The sequence below is a fragment of the Hippocampus comes genome, unplaced genomic scaffold, assembly GCF_001891065.2.
Source record: "Hippocampus comes isolate QL1 unplaced genomic scaffold, H_comes_QL1_v1.1 scaffold171, whole genome shotgun sequence".
NCBI classification, from domain to species: domain Eukaryota; kingdom Metazoa; phylum Chordata; class Actinopteri; order Syngnathiformes; family Syngnathidae; genus Hippocampus; species Hippocampus comes.
Genome location: NW_017804806.1, coordinates 553835 through 569524, shown reverse-complemented (window position 1 = coordinate 569524; position 15690 = coordinate 553835). Strand labels below are relative to the sequence as shown.

The window sequence follows — 15690 nt, the reverse complement described above, 5'->3', positions numbered from 1 at the left end:
GCACACCCACACCAACACACACACACACACACACACACACACACACACAACGCACACACACACACGCACACACACACGAACACACACACACTGTACGAACTGGGCCCTCCCTACACTGTTGTGCCAAGTGAGGGCGTGATCAGTGGTGTGTCAGTGGTGTTTTAATAGAACAGCCACTGACGCTCTTTAAGCATTTTTTCAATATTTAGTAATTTATTAAAGGCAACGATTTATATCACACGCCTTAAAAAGCACACAATTCCACAATAATTCTGTGAGGTAGCGGACAGAATCAACAACTTCAGCGACAGATTATGACTGGCCAGCTACTTGTTGCTAGGCAGAGTTCATAGGGCTCGATCACAGCATCTTAGCATTTTTTTTTTTTGATTATTACCAGTATTATAATGAGATTTACAAATGTTTGTTTTAGATCCAATTCAATGTTTAGCATTATTTCTATCTTCATTTTATTCAGGGAGCACATAAAAAATGTTTTTTTTTTGCATTATTTTACCACAACTAGCAGTGTTATTTCTGTTCCATTATTTTTGCATGATTTTATCTTTCATTGTTAAGCTGTATTTCCTTGCTTCTTTTTTGCCATCCCCCATCATTATTTTAGCATTGGAAAATTTGTATCATTAAATCATAAAATGGGCCCTGTTAAACGATGTATTTGAAGAAGCATAATTATAATGCCATTTCTATCTTATTTCCAATTCCATTTTTAGCATTTTTTTATTGATAACTTTTTAATGGTTTGATTATCTTTCAGACATCAGGTCAGAAAAGCAAGCTTAGATCTTAACGTACAGTATAAAATGCTTTTTTAATTGTAATACAGTACATTGCAGTTTCCTCTCAGTTGCGACAGGATGTCCAGAAAATACAGAGAAATACCACATAAATACAAACTGGATCTGAAAGCGCTCAAAAGAGCTTTTTTTTCTCGTCACTCAAACAAGGCGAAACATTATTCATGTCTTTTGCTTCCTGTCGCTGAAATTAAGACGAATATGAATCAGATCTCCAGAAGAGGATGAGGATTCAAAAAGAAGACAATGGCAGGAAAGGAGGCTTCTCCCAACAATTGTGTTCCATCACCTCTGCCATCCCATCCTGCCCAACCCGAGCGCGTTTTGCTCATTCTAATGGAGCGCTACCTGCGACACCGAACACTCGGACTCCCAATGTCACCAAAACGGAGGTCTCTCCAGCAAGCTCCAGAGCTTTTTGTCATAAGTACACATAATGTCATAAAATATGTGTTTGTCGTCATTTGGTTCCCATTAAGCGCGACCACTTCTCTAAGGTCTTGTCATGAAAAAAAGATGAATTCAATTTCCACCGAGTAGGGCCGTTCCGTTTAATTTTTGTTACGATTTGTTTGTGAAACGTGCCTGAGTGTGTCACTTTTGGCAACCTTGCCATAGGGGCTACAAAAAATAAAAATAAACTGTGAGAGAGTACCAAAAGGGGCGGGGCTGGACACGGCACAGTCCACTGATTGGAGGACAGAGAACAGTCTCTGCTCGTAAATCTGCTTTTTTTCCCCCCTTTTTTTGTAATAAAGAGCTGTCGAAAAAGACACCATCACCTGATCTTTTTGAAGCTAATAGCTACGTCGCCACCCCCGCAAACAGAAGCCATATAAGGAATTACCCCCACCAAGCCGAGTCAAACTGGATTCAATCGCTTGGCTGAAATGTGGCTTTAGATACAAGCGAGGGCTTGGTCATGGTCTAAAATTTGGAAGCCAGGTTTAGGAGCTTTGGCACATCCCTGACTGTTTCCACTACATCATGTGAGATGATGATGATCTCTATTAAGCACTTTGTCTTAACACCAAAAACGAGGGAAGTGACAACGGCAATCTGAGAGATGAAAAAGCGTCGCTACAAGTTTGATCAAGGATAAACCAAACAAATCTGGGAGAAGCTAAACAGAGATAAAGAATCCTACACAAAGGTGGAACGCTTTTACTGGATTCCTTCCAAGGCAGAAGAAATACGGCAGGACTCGATGGTCCACAGGAACCTAGCCCTAGAACTGGGAATCTTAAGACAAACATTGTCTAAAATCAAGTTCTGGGTTAGAATGTATCTACTCCCCCCCCCCCCCAAAAAAAGTCCTTGATCATCAAGGTTGGAACATTTGCTACTCATTTGATGTTTTGATGTTGACCAACGGATGGCGAGTGAAGCAAGCTCTGTTGAGAATTTCTCAAAAAGACAAAACATCTCGGGGAATTGGAAGCAGCAGTTAAGAGTAAATGTCAAGAGATTTAGCCAAATAAGTTTTGGAGCAACAGAAAAAAAAAAAAAAAACAAAGTCATGGATACAAAAACCTAGGAAGAACTGGCAAATTGTCCTTCGTGTGACAAATAAACTCAACTGCTTATGGAAATAACAACAGGCCATTGAAATCTTTTTGTTCCTTGAATAACGCTACAAGGAGCAAAAAGTCCCAAGTAATTTTGAGTTGAAATGCACCCACGGTCTTGGAAATCTCCCGTGACGTTCTCACGATCGCGGCTCGTCTCTAAAAAAAATAAAACCCCAATCTTTGGCCCTCGCTCACAGTGAGGAGATCAGGAGCTCCCGTCTCCGTTCTTGGTCTTTAGGACCACCAGACTAACCATGACGGGGATCAAGAGGATGGGCGTGATCACCAGGGCGAAGATGATGGGCGGCGGCGGGTCGCTGAGCTCCTCCATGGGGCAGTCCTTGAAGAACCTGTGGTGGATGTCCACAAACGTCTGCTCCACCAGAGGGCTGGGCCACGGGATGCCCAGGCAGTCGGAGATGTTCTCGGTACAGAGGCTTAAGTTGCTGTACAACCTATCGAGAGGCAATACAACAATACAGCTATTAAAAGGACATCACAAAAAAATGGTGGCGTTTTCGAGTTGACTATTGGCGTTGAAATGAATTTCAACTCGGGGAATTGGAAGGAGCAGTTAAGAGGAAAATTCAAAAGATTTAGCCAAATAAGTTTTGGAGCAACAGAAAAAAAAAAAAAAAAACAAAGTCATGGATACAAAAACCTAGGAAGAACTGGCAAATTGTCCTTCGTGTGACAAATAAACTCAACTGCTTATGGAAATAACAACAGGCCATTGAAATCTTTTTGTTCCTTGAATAACGCTACAAGGAGCAAAAAGTCCCAAGTAATTTTGAGTTGAAATGCACCCACGGTCTTGGAAATCTCCCGTGACGTTCTCACGATCGCGGCTCGTCTCTAAAAAAAATAAAACCCCAATCTTTGGCCCTCGCTCACAGTGAGGAGATCAGGAGCTCCCGTCTCCGTTCTTGGTCTTTAGGACCACCAGACTAACCATGACGGGGATCAAGAGGATGGGCGTGATCACCAGGGCGAAGATGATGGGCGGCGGCGGGTCGCTGAGCTCCTCCATGGGGCAGTCCTTGAAGAACCTGTGGTGGATGTCCACAAACGTCTGCTCCACCAGAGGGCTGGGCCACGGGATGCCCAGGCAGTCGGAGATGTTCTCGGTACAGAGGCTTAAGTTGCTGTACAACCTATCGAGAGGCAATACAACAATACAGCTATTAAAAGGACATCACAAAAAAATGGTGGCGTTTTCGAGTTGACTATTGGCGTTGAAATGAATTTCAACGGGCAAAATTTAATTCACACACAAGAGTCGCAAACTTGATCAGGGAACCGATTAAACTCATACACCAAAGTACCGCTATGATAATTTGATAACCTGATAAGCCGTCCGCTGTAGTAACCGCCGTCCCCGAAAGGATTGAATAACACTCGGGCGGTCAATGTCTGCTTACCCGCTGACGCTGCCCCAAGCGCACCAGTCGGTGGCGTTCATGGCCGCCATGGCCAGGTTGAAGTTGCATAGGCACATTTGGCTCAGGAGCTCGAACAGGCAGTCCATCGTGGCTCCCGGGTAGAGAGCATGGCAGAAAAAGTCGAAGTCCATACAACTGACGTTGCTTTTTCCACAGTCTGCAGGGAAGAGGTTGGAAATGAACAATCAAATCGTGCACATGATATTTGGTACACCGGGACCACTTAATAGAACAAGTTTATTCACCTATTACCGTTTAACTTTTTTGTTTTTATTTATTTATTTTTTATTTATACTCCACCGTTTGCTGAAAAACACGCCTACAATTGTTTTTTTTGTTGTCTTTCTCACATGCTCCATGATGCCACAAAATGGTGTCAAAGCCCTGGCTAGTAAGAAAGTAGTAATTGATGTCGCATTGAACAGACTAACGGGGAAAAAGGGGTCATCCATGAGAGCCTACTGTAAGTTAAAAGTACTTTTGTCATGACCTAAAAAAAACCATTAGAGTACAAATTTATATTTTTCATAACCTAAAAATGCCCAGTACAGAACAAAATTATTGTCAATAAAAATAAAAAGCTTGAAACTTTTAAAAAGGGGCTTAATCTACCACTGTGTTGTTAAAGCTACCGGCATGATCACAGTAGTGCTGTCCTCAGTATTTACCCTAAAATAGCTAACAATGCTCCAACACCTTGATCAAAACAAATATGCCAAGCAGGAAAAGTAGTGTTGGTGTCATAGTATCGGATCACTTTTAGGAGTCTTGTATTGGTGCTTGATATTGGGCGTCTCCACTCGTACTCGGTCCTTAACCCTTGTTGTAATTTGAATGGGCTGTTATTAGATTGTGCAGGTGTAATGAAATGATGTGTAAGATTGTTCCACATACCGCTTGGTGAGTGGGTGTCTCCAAAGGTGGCATCTGGAAGGGAGACAGTTGAGATTAGAAATTTGATCGCCATGAATGCAACAACATGTCAATGAATTCAGCTTCATGTGTTCTACAAGGGACATAACTGCATCTGGAAAAAGGGGAAGTGAGCAAACCCCCCCCCCCCCCCCCACACACACACACACACTCACCAGAGAGAAAGGAGACGAACACCACAATCAACCCAAGCGCTCCCTTCATGTCAGAATAAATGAATCAGGTTGACTCCTCCTGCACGGATGGCCCTGCACGAAGACGTTGAGGCACAGCGAGGCATAACAGGAAGCGGCGTCAGGATGAGAGCGACGCGGAGTAAAAACCCTCACCACCAGATGTCCGACGGAGAGCTACCCTGCCCGCCTCGCCAGATGTTCCCGTCAGATCAGCCCCACGGCCCCTGCGCCTCGCCGGCAGCTCTTCCCGTCTCCGACTGGCGCTTCCCCGGGACAGTCCTGCCTTCTGGAGGGGGTGGAGGCAACAGAGATTGTCCTCTCCATTCTCCCCCAAATAAAAATGAAGGGAGCACACCCAAAGCGAACTGGGCTGGACTCACATCTGAAAACCCTTTACTCCCAAACTCTTGTTCTGCTTTTTAGTCTCAGTTTCTCACAGTGGAAGGCCTGGCCAGCCTCACAGTATGTGATTTATTTGCCTTTTTTGGGGGGGGCCAGCTCTGCCAAATAGGAAACATAAGCAAACATTTTGAGCTTCTCAGAGTCTGGATGGGAATAACGACTGTTCAAGCAGCACAGATTGATATTTGGCTTCAATGGAGCCAAATAAAAGACAAACTAACATGTGCGAGTCAAGCAGACGAGTTTGAGCTACTTCTAGGCTTTTGCTGGAGTATGATAACCGGCTAATGACTGTTCTCAATCCACTCCAATCCAATCTTCTGCAAAAAGCTGTGAGACCAACGTTAAGAGTTAGGTCTTTCGCTCCGGGCTAAGTTCTGGTCCATGGAGGACGCCAAAGTAAATCTAAACTTCAAAAGTAAAGTTGATCCAGATCCTTGCTTGACCCGTTCCGTCAATTTCTCCAGTCTCTTCTTCATTACATTGCCAGACAAAATGTGTTTGTACACTACAGTATTCATTGCGCTGCTCCGATTACAAGTTACTGAATGGCCTGCGAACCAGCACCGGGTTCTTTTGAGAGGTGTGCACCGCCTTGCTCCAGATCCTCAGCAAAATGCAAAATCTTCTTCCAAGACTTATGCACCACCCATCTATTAAAAGTAAATTCCAGTACCCGCACATTCATTGCCAGCCATTTCAGAGCATTTGGACTTTTTCCAAAACCCAAAGGATGTTGTGTCCAATGATTTTATTTACAACAAAAAAAAGACCAAATGTGAGAATAGACGCTCTCCTTTCATCTGGAAAAAAAAGGGATTCTGTCTTTTCCATTATTTTGTCATCAGAATCACGGCAGATTCGACAGAATGCAGCTTTAGCTTCCAGTGGACTCACAAAGATGATGCATCGCTGCCATCTACTGGTGGGTCTGCATCAGTAAAGTTGTTTCCAAGCTTGAAATTTACAGTGGAACAGTAAATTTCACCACTCTTCTCCATTGAAAAAAAATATGTAAATGTGTACTCGTCTATGGCGGTGAAGGAGTTCAGTAAATTCCTGTATCTGCAACTTTAAAAAAGATTTATTTTTTATTGACCCACGTACAACACTCCTGTACAAGATATATTCCTGTATTTACTACTTCCTTGACCAGAGCACTACAACGCAACAAAGGCTTCTTGGTTTGGTATTTTCTGGCCACCCTGAACTCTTTGTCAAAATGACGGCTGTGATAACAAAGCAGGCCTAGACTTTTCATGTTACGTTACATGTCACCGAATCAGGTCACAGGGCCTCTCTTGACATCTGCTAGCCAAGGCGCTTTTTCATTTAGTAATGACATAAGGAAGTGTCTTTTCTCCTTTTCTGCAGAGGAGGAGCTACAACTTGGGGGAGTTGGCAGGGTGGTGGTCATATGATGAGGAACAGCGAAGGGGCACTCGCTCACTTGCAAACACGCACCGGTTTCACAACACTGCGTCAGTCGCGTATGGGGGGGCCCAATGATAGAAAAAAAAAATCAGGAAGTTTCACCAGGTGGGACATGGTTTCGGTTAACCTTTCACCGAGGCTTGGGCTGATCAGACCTCACCGTGAGTTTGTGTTGGACTGGAGTGAACATACACACACACACGCACACACACACACACGCACACAGATCTTGGCGGAGGTCGTCATCTCCCAGATCGCTCAGCTCTTTTGAGTTTAGGAATATGATGCCAAATATTCCCCACCGGAGTGGACACACACAGTCAATCAAAACACCCAACATGTTATGAAGTGTGTGGGAGTGGGTGTTACGCAATTTTGAATTAAACAAGACACTTACTGGCGACGGCGTTCATCATCTCTGTCGGTTGATACACTGTAAAGAAAATATGTCAGCAATATACAAAAAAAAAATGCATCTTGAGTACTATGTGTGATAGGTCACTTTTCCTCTGCCAAGGACTGTTTATTCAACTGACTGATTGGTGAGTGGGGTTCCACAAAAACATGTTCCAAAAAACATACAATTTTTAAGAAAATACCCAGCTTTTTTTTTGTAGAGCGACGCTGTACGGAAAGTTATCATACATTTCGGGATGGACGCAAATGAGGACTCTTCGGGCTTTCGGGATGTTCTTATTCTCGTGATTAACAATGACAATGTTCTTACCGACTGTGGTGGCTGACGGCACAGACAACTTTTCATCCACCAGGCAACTCACTGGTGTATGCGAGGCTGTTTGAAAGGAAGAAATAAACAGCCCAATAAGGAAATAAATGGAACTGTATCTGCTTTACTGTGCTTCCAAAAGGTGGGGGGCGGGGGGAAACAAAAAAACATCAGTGACTGTGATGCAAAATTGTTATTTTAAACATCTGTATCAGGATTTCACAACCAAACCAGCCTTATAAAGATGAACAACACTTACCTCACATAACACGAATGAAAAAAAAATGGAAATACATACACGCGTATTCAATTAAAGCGGCATTTAAGATCATGACAGGAATGCTCCTGGGAATTGCTACTCAGAGGTGAGCACTTCAAGGCTTACTGTATATAAAACAAGACATGTAGAGAAAGCTTCACTTACCGCATAGAAGAAAGCAGATAGCAAAGACGAGGTGAAACCTGCTGCATGTCATGTTGCCCAACAGTACTCTGTCCTTCTCCCACTGGGGGTTACATATCCCAACTTTTTCCCCCCTTTTTTCTTTAACAGGAAGTTCTCCATAAAACAACAGGAAGCCCACGTTTCCTAGGATGGGCGTTTTTCCTGCCGAAAAGGACAGAGCGGCTGTGATAAGGTAGACGCTGCTACTGATGAAGCGCCATCCCTGGCTCCCATCCCACCCCCTCCAGTTCAACGAGCAGGGAGAGAGAGCCGCTCCATCACTTGGTCTGACCGTGTCATAACAACGGCTCTGACAGTTTTTTTTTCGGAGTACAATGGAACCTCAAAAATGGAACACAATCTTTTTTTTTTTGTATATCATGGATACAAATCCAGTGTGGTATTTTGCCTTTGTGTTGAATTTAATCCATAACCTACTGACGCTGTTTGTTGTTCAAGAGTGGCTTGACAGAAGGAATGCGACAGCTGAAACCCATGTCTCGCATACAATTTTGAAAATATTCACATTTTCTGAGATAGTGATTTTTTGTTGTTGTTTGTTTTCAGTCTGTGTGGAATGAATGTATGCATTATACAAAGTTTCACTTTTTAACTAGTATTACTGAAATAAATCAACTTTTTCATGATGATCAAATTTTTTGACGAGCACCTGTATAGCCCGCATCGTATTGCATGAAAGGAGACAGATTTCCCCTAAACTAGGGAAGCATCATGACTGATGCATTCAACGTGCATCACTTTAGCCTGCCATCTTTCAAATGTACATTATTCTCCACATGCTCGCCGTCTCTCCTGGCCGTTGCACAAACATGTTTTAAGATTCCTAACAGCATGTGCCAACAGCAACATACGCAGTTGACATTAAGCACAATCAAAACTTCCTCTTCATAAAGCCTCAATGCTTGACAGCCTATCTCCCTGTGGGTGTTTACTTTTGTTTGACAGTTCACTATCAACACAACGTACATGTCGACTTCAATTTCCCACTGTGTAATTGGTAAGCAGGAATGCATGAACGGCCGAACCACAACAGGCAAGTGTTATGGTAGCTTAGCATGACAATGGACCCGTTGTAGATGGACGGGCAAGCTTGGCACGCTGGAGCATTTAAATGAGGTTCAACGGCGCCCTCTTGTGTGACATCCAAGACTAGAACTAAATTGACATTCGGGCTTTCATGCAAAGTACCATTGAACGTTTTTTGCTATAAACTGATATGATTGATTAACAAGTGATACTGAATTGCCATACTCGCGAATCATTCCGTCTTTGAAATTTGAAATAATTCAATTTTAAAAGATGACATGTTTGATGCATAAAAATATTGAAGGAGGCAAAATGTAGCGTTCATGCTTTGTTGACAAAATATGCTTTTGGAGTGAAAATACAACGTGTTTTTTTTTAAGCGTTACTGAGTCAGTGAATGATGTGCCGACACTGGTGACAACACAAACATTTAGCTGATTATGACGAATGCAGATGTTATTTACCTTAAAATAACCATCCCTCCTCTCATGTGTGTTGTTTTGGACAAAAGAAACCCCACACACTACGGTTACATTTCCACAAGTTCCACGAGGGCAACCTCATGCGGGCATAGTTCGAGGGGTGTTTAGTGTAGGCATTTATGTAAATACTCATGTTGGTTGTTATTTAAGTATTTTTTTGTGTCACGACATTATAGTATTGAAGATAGGTAGGTTTTTGTTAAAATGTTTTCGGTATTTCATATTTAGTCTGTTGTGGACGAAGGCATTTGCCGTTTACCCGCAATAGTGGTACATTCCACGAGCCAACAGCCTTTACCTGGATTTGTGGATGTAACACAATATGAAAAAGGCAATTTAGACAAAGATACTGTACTGATTTTGAGATTCTACGTGATGTCCCTGAAGGCACCATTGGCTGAAGAGGATCTTCCTCACTGACTCCACTGGGGAAATTGTCTCGCTCGCCCCCTACAGGAAGAGCGCAGAATGACAATTGGAGTGTTTTGACGACTGCGAAAACCAGCTTCTGGATCGCTTCCAACTTTTCTGATCGATTACTTGGAATCACACATTAAGTTAGTCTTTATAGCCCGCTCCGCAGCAAGGAATATGCGTTTGTGACTTTGAAATGTGGTTGTTTATTTTCTGCCGAATGGCTATCTACGACTTGTAGTTGACGTTATTTAGATGGGGAAGCTGGCTGCCTCAGCACGGCACTTCCTCCCTTTCCCAGACGGCGCAAAACAATTTAGACATAAATCCTCCTCCCCTGACCCAAGGATACGTCACCGCTGCTGCTGCTGCTACTGACGCCGCTGCCGCTCTGCCAAGTGCGCAGCTCCGTGGACGCCCACCTCCCCCTATTCCCCAACTCCACACCCCCCACCCCACGACAACAAGGTTAGCCCACAGCAGCAGCAGCATGGCCCCGCAGAGCCGCCGCCGAGGGACTGCTCGGACATCCAGCCGTCGTCATGCAGACACCGAATCTGCGTCACGACCATAAACAGGGACGCGGGCGCTCCCAATCCACGCGGGATCATCCTTCGAGGTTCCACACTTGACGAACACGCGTGGATTTGAAGGTATGTGACGACTGGTACGATGGTGGTGGATGATATGTTGGTGAGCGGTGGCTGGGGGGAGTCCACGCGCGCGTGTGTGTGTGTGTGTGTGACGCAGATGTTGGATGTTGCGCAGCTCGTTTTCACGGATCTTCTACGCGCACGCAACTTTAGAGGCAAGGCACATAAAAAAAGACAAGCAACGCACGCAGCGCAACGCACTTTTCTCCTGACCGAGGCACGCCCACTCGCGACCACCGTGCGTGTCAGTGCCGTGTTCAGGCCGTGCGCGCAACGAGCCAACGTTTGCCAGCCCTGGCGAGCTATTTGGTGAGAGAGCAGACGACGACAAAGAGACTTTTAAACCGTTCGCACCCTTTTAAATGGCCAAGGAGGCTTATTTTACCCCAGTGACGCGTTTGTTTTGCCATCACAAGGGGCCGCTGTTTCCCAATGACATTAAAGTACAGTTGGTGTTGAGATTGCAATCATTTTGTCTTTCGACGAACGCTGTCAGTTCAGTTATCAATGTAACAATGCTGTCGTTTGTAGTAGTGTGCCTGACAGGTATTAACTGATTCTCTGCCAGATGTTTCAAACTTTCCCATACTGCAAGCCATTTTACAGTATTTTTACATATTTGTCAAAACTCACAGAATATTGTGAAAAATAGAAGCACCAAGCATACCAAACGTAAGTTTTCCTTCTAGCTTTTTCCATTCTTTAGTAAACGGCAGGTGAACATGGGTTGGTTTCACCAAAAACACCGGTTTCTAACACGCCTAAAAGTGGAGAAAACTAGCTCAAAAGCTATACCTGTATGCTGATCTCAAATCAGAAGTGATGCCATGCCGCTTTCTGCAGGATCTCGAAGACATCACAGTTCTGGAAAAAACAGAAAACAAAAAAAAAACCTTAATTTTAGACCATATTCCATTGAAAAAAAATTGATGAATATAAAAACAAGATTTTACATACACACAACCATACATGACAACATGGAGAAAAATGTTAAGGAGTGCCTAAAATTATGACAACTGTTCATTCAGAAAGGCACGTCTCTTTTCTTTTAATTCAAGAGTAATGGAGGTAAGCACCGCTGAAGCTTCAGCCCCGGCCGTCGTTGCCCCACCCGCCCCGAAACCTCAGCCGCCGTTATACCTCGGCCCCGCCCACAGCCTACTGGAGTGGCGTCGGCGGGTCAGGTCCGAGTACATGCGCCTTCGCCAGCTGAAGCGCCTTAAGAAAGCAGAAGAGGTCAAGGTGGGTCAGGGTCCCGCTTGTTAAAAAGCGACATTCCTTCCTGCGCCCCACGTGTTTTTAATGTCGCTTTTGGCTCCGCCTTGTGTCTCCAGGCCGTGTTTGTGTCCAACCGGGTCAAGATTGAGAAGCAGACCAGCATCCTGAATGGGGAATGGTCCAATCTGAGGATCCAGTCGGTGCCGTTGTCGAGCTCAGACGGCCCTGCGGCGACTAAGAAGGTAAGAAAAGATGTAAAACTTGAAGACGGGTTGGTAAGTATTTGTCCATTTGAAAATACACAATCTTTCTCTTCCAGATGTGCACCGTGGAGTCCGGCTTCCCAGGGTTCAAAGTTCAGGCCGTGGCCATGAGGCCTTTGTCGACAGTGACAGGAATCCCCTTCATGTACTCCTGGTCGCCTTTGCAGCACAACTTCATGGTGAACAATAACACAAGCACGGCCCCACTCGCTGGGCCAAAACATTAGGGACACCGGTGGCCTTGAATGCCGCCTATCGTCAAAAGATACAGGCCATGAAACCGTATCAGTTCTGCCATTGCAATATTACTCAGTTGAGCAGATGTACCTAATGAAGTGAACCTTATATATTTTCAAAGCTCGCACAGATTAAAACTGAAGTGTGTCATGTGATGCCTCCTCCTAAAAATAGTTCCATCCCTTTTATATTAAATGGATACTTCTTATTCAAGTTTGATTTGTGATAGGTGGAGGATGAGACATTTCTGCACAACATTCCCTACATGGGTGACGAGGTATTGGAGCAGGATGAGGCCTTCCTGGAGGAATTGATTGACAACTATGACGGCGTCCATGGCGACAGAGGTGCGGTTTTTTTTTTTGTTTTTCTTCAAGCCACCATTGCTTCACATCTGCTCCGCTCATTGCGACGTTGCCTTCCAGAAGGAGGCTTCATCAGCGACGAAATCTTTAAGGAGCTGGTGGAGGCCTTGAACCAGTACTCTGACCACGAGGACGAGAACGAGGAGGAAGCCGCGACAGCGGCGCCGACTGAAAAGAAGGAAGCCGAGCGAGCGATCAGACGAAGCTCGACCGAGGGCGCTGAGGAGACCAAAGCGCCGTTCAACCGCAGGAAGAGGAGGAGCACTGTAGAGGGTGAGGGCACGTTGTGAGTCACATGAGACTTTGTCCCGCCCGCGTGAGCACACGAGAGAGAGAGAGAGAGAGAGAGAGAGAGAGAGAGTGGCACAACAAGGCCGCAACTGTTTGTCCGGTCACCATGCCACTGTCAGCGGGACCCCTGGACTGGTGTTGTTTACATGCGGACAACGTGTCCCCTTGCTTGGTTTCTGTTTCAAGAAAAATCCATTCCATGACACTGTTCTGACACGGCTGCAAGTACAAAACTTAAAAAGAACCGTTGTACAAAGTCCGATGAATTTGATGGACCTTGAGGGGATTCTTTGTGATTGATGCTGAAATCACGACTAAGGAAAAAAAAAAGATTATTCACTGATTTGAAAACAAGTTAAAAAAAAATGCCCGAATCACTGACTAGTCATCTACTGTTCCGCACAGTGCGGGACCCGTCCGGCAGCAAGAAGATCCCCAGCGACAAGATCTTCACTGCCATCGCCTCCATGTTCCCGTACAAGGGCACCATGGAGGAGCTGAAGGAAAAGTAAGTGGGGAAATAAAGACCCATCTTGGTGACGCCATACTGAATAGGGCCGTTGCTTAGCGTTCGCCTTGAAGAGGCAAACATTTGGGAAGGGAGGTAATCATGATGCCCCCCACCCGCATTGGGGTCCTCAAAAGAGCATTTGTAGCAATCTGAAAGAGCTTGACGACAAAACATAGAGGCTGAAATGGACTCGAAAGGTTCTCCCTCCTCTCACCTATTTTTTTTTCTTTCTTTTTTTTTTTTTTTTTGTTGGGTGGGGGCGCGGGTTAGGTACAAGGACCTCCTGGAACCCCCCAGCCTGGTCAAGTTGCCCCCACTCTGCACCCCCAACGTGGACGGACCTTTCGCAAAGTCAGTGCAGCGAGAGCAGTCGTTGCACTCCTTCCATACGCTTTTCTGCCGGCGATGCTTCAAATACGACTGCTTCCTCCACCGTAAGCTCTTCAAAAAAATAACCCAGCATCGGCTGGGCTCCTTTTGGGTTAGCTATTCCACCCAACTTGAGGTACTTTTGACCCTGCAGTTTTAAGATTGGTCAGGTCAACATACATATATATTGTTACAGCTATCCAAAAAATATAGATCTATATCTCTATATAGAGATAGAGATATAGATAGATAGATATATAACGATTATAATTTGCTCGCATTATTCAGTTTTCAGTGTTTATTCTTACGATTTTCACGTTTCTTCACTATTAACAGTCTGAATGTGCTAAAAGTGCGCTTGTTTATCCAGCTTTCCACGCAACACCCAACGTGTACAAGAGGAAGAGCAAAGAGATCCGAATGGAGACGGATCCGTGCGGCGCCGACTGTTTCTTGTTGCAGGTGCCCGTTGTTTGTTTGCATTTTTTTTTCTCCCTGCGACGCCATATCGCCAAATGTTCTCCTTGTCCGCGTTTCTCCACTCTGGGTGAAGAAAGGGGCGAAAGAGTTTGTGGATCAGAACATGTTGCGCTCGCAGAGGTTTCGCAAGAGGCGCAGGCACCAGCTGCAGCAGCAGCAGCAGCGTCCCGCCAGCGCAAGTTGCCCCGGACCGTCGGGCTTTGCCGAGGAGAGCAAAGACGGAGAAAGCGACCATGAAACGACATCCTCCTCAGGTATCGATGCGAATGCGAGAACCCTATTGTACTGAAGCGTTTTGATTCTGAGTGATATTTCAGAGAGCCCAGGCAGATTTAGTCGGGTCATCATCAACCCCCTTTGCCGTATGCACGTCAAGCGAGAACCGCATAGGTATGTGAAATTCAAATCTAATTCAGTCAAGAATAGTTGCGCCGTCAGAGCAAGAACCCTGCTGATTTAAAAAAAAACAAAAAACGATGCAACCCCCGGGTGAGGTTACTCTAGGTCATCCTTTTTGTCCTGTCCGTCCACTCGAGGCTGTTTGCCAGGTGCAGACCCAGTTATTTTAATAGCCGTGTGAGTCAGCGCATGACTCTGAGAGGAGCATCATTTACCATAACCCCCCCCCCCCCAAAAGCTCCTCCCCCCTCTCCCTCCCTCCCGGGCCGACTGCAGCTCTTTTTCGAAGAGTGACATTTGGCAGCGGATGACAGCCTCCGAGTCAGATCGTCCTCCCGTGCTCTCGCCAAGCAAAATCAAGAGTTTGGCAAGCCTCGGCCCCAACGTAAACACTTCCTTCCACTCGTCCGCTTTCATTCCTATTGACATCTTCATGCGGAGAACGGTGGGAGGCAAATAAGTCACCCCCACCTTCATCAAGCTCTCCTCACCGGAGGCCTCACATTCTGGAAGTCACGTGCACCGCAGCAGACGCTAACACATTTTGGGTGAGCGTGTGTGTTGAAAGGAAACAGATTGGCGAGCAGATTTCATAAAGATACTCGGCGACAGTGCACGCAGCTGCAGCTATGTTGCATTCAGCTTGTTGCCAAGTAACACGCAGCAGCCTCGAGGTGCGAGTGCGTGAAGATCGACTAGGTTGATTTTTCAAACCAAAGTCAATGGTCGAGCGTGCGTCGGTGTGTGCGCGACTCAAAGAACTCGTACAAAAGCAGCAGTTTGGCACATTTGCGCTACCTTTGTGTGGACTTTGTACTGTGCGTCATCAAGTAGTGGCCTCCGCTCTGAAAGTCGAAGTCATTCATTTAATCGCTGCGTGATTTGACCTCTTGAATAATTAGATGACGCTTGGGGACCAGCTCGAGAAAACAAGATCTTTAGCCTCCCCCCCCCCCCCTCTATCTTCTGTCTTCAATCTTCAATCTTCTATCTTCCATCTTTACACTTCAATA

General features: G+C 45.3%; 2 protein-coding genes across 8 annotated transcripts in view; one reads left to right on the top strand and one right to left on the bottom strand.

Moving 5' to 3' along the window:
* Window positions 1-3016: 3016 nt before the first annotated feature.
* Window positions 3017-8090, bottom strand: ramp2 (receptor (G protein-coupled) activity modifying protein 2). 4 transcript variants are annotated; one of them, XM_019859340.1, is made up of 7 exons: window positions 7504-7569; window positions 7174-7209; window positions 5094-5226; window positions 4920-5012; window positions 4726-4758; window positions 3811-3988; window positions 3017-3543 (listed from the first exon to the last, which is right to left on the bottom strand). In XM_019859340.1, exons 4-7 carry the CDS (start codon window positions 4966-4968, stop codon window positions 3294-3296), a joined length of 510 nt encoding a protein of 169 aa, XP_019714899.1. In that variant the 5' UTR covers window positions 4969-5012; window positions 5094-5226; window positions 7174-7209; window positions 7504-7569; the 3' UTR covers window positions 3017-3293. The 4 variants fall into 4 exon arrangements, with proteins under 4 accessions (XP_019714899.1, XP_019714962.1, XP_019714777.1 ...); XM_019859403.1 differs by having other exon boundaries at window positions 5119-5226; XM_019859218.1 differs by lacking the exons at window positions 4920-5012; window positions 5094-5226 and adding an exon at window positions 7928-8090.
* Window positions 8091-9875: 1785 nt separating this feature from the next.
* Window positions 9876-15690, top strand: part of ezh1 (enhancer of zeste 1 polycomb repressive complex 2 subunit) — a 14148-nt gene continuing 8333 nt past the window's right edge. Inside the window, exons 1-11 of one of the 4 annotated variants that reach the window (XM_019858777.1) lie at window positions 9884-10544; window positions 11603-11612; window positions 11702-11786; window positions 11879-12004; window positions 12082-12204; window positions 12492-12609; window positions 12688-12900; window positions 13324-13426; window positions 13700-13863; window positions 14169-14260; window positions 14352-14532. In XM_019858777.1, coding sequence (XP_019714336.1) covers window positions 11739-11786; window positions 11879-12004; window positions 12082-12204; window positions 12492-12609; window positions 12688-12900; window positions 13324-13426; window positions 13700-13863; window positions 14169-14260; window positions 14352-14532 — 1168 coding nt within the window. In that variant the 5' untranslated portion in view covers window positions 9884-10544; window positions 11603-11612; window positions 11702-11738. Of the gene's footprint in view, window positions 10545-11602; window positions 11787-11878; window positions 12005-12081; window positions 12205-12491; window positions 12901-13323; window positions 13427-13699; window positions 13864-14168; window positions 14261-14351; window positions 14533-15690 lie in introns of all 4 variants that reach the window. The other 3 variants (XR_002166778.1, XM_019858701.1, XM_019858657.1) reach the window with 3 other exon arrangements.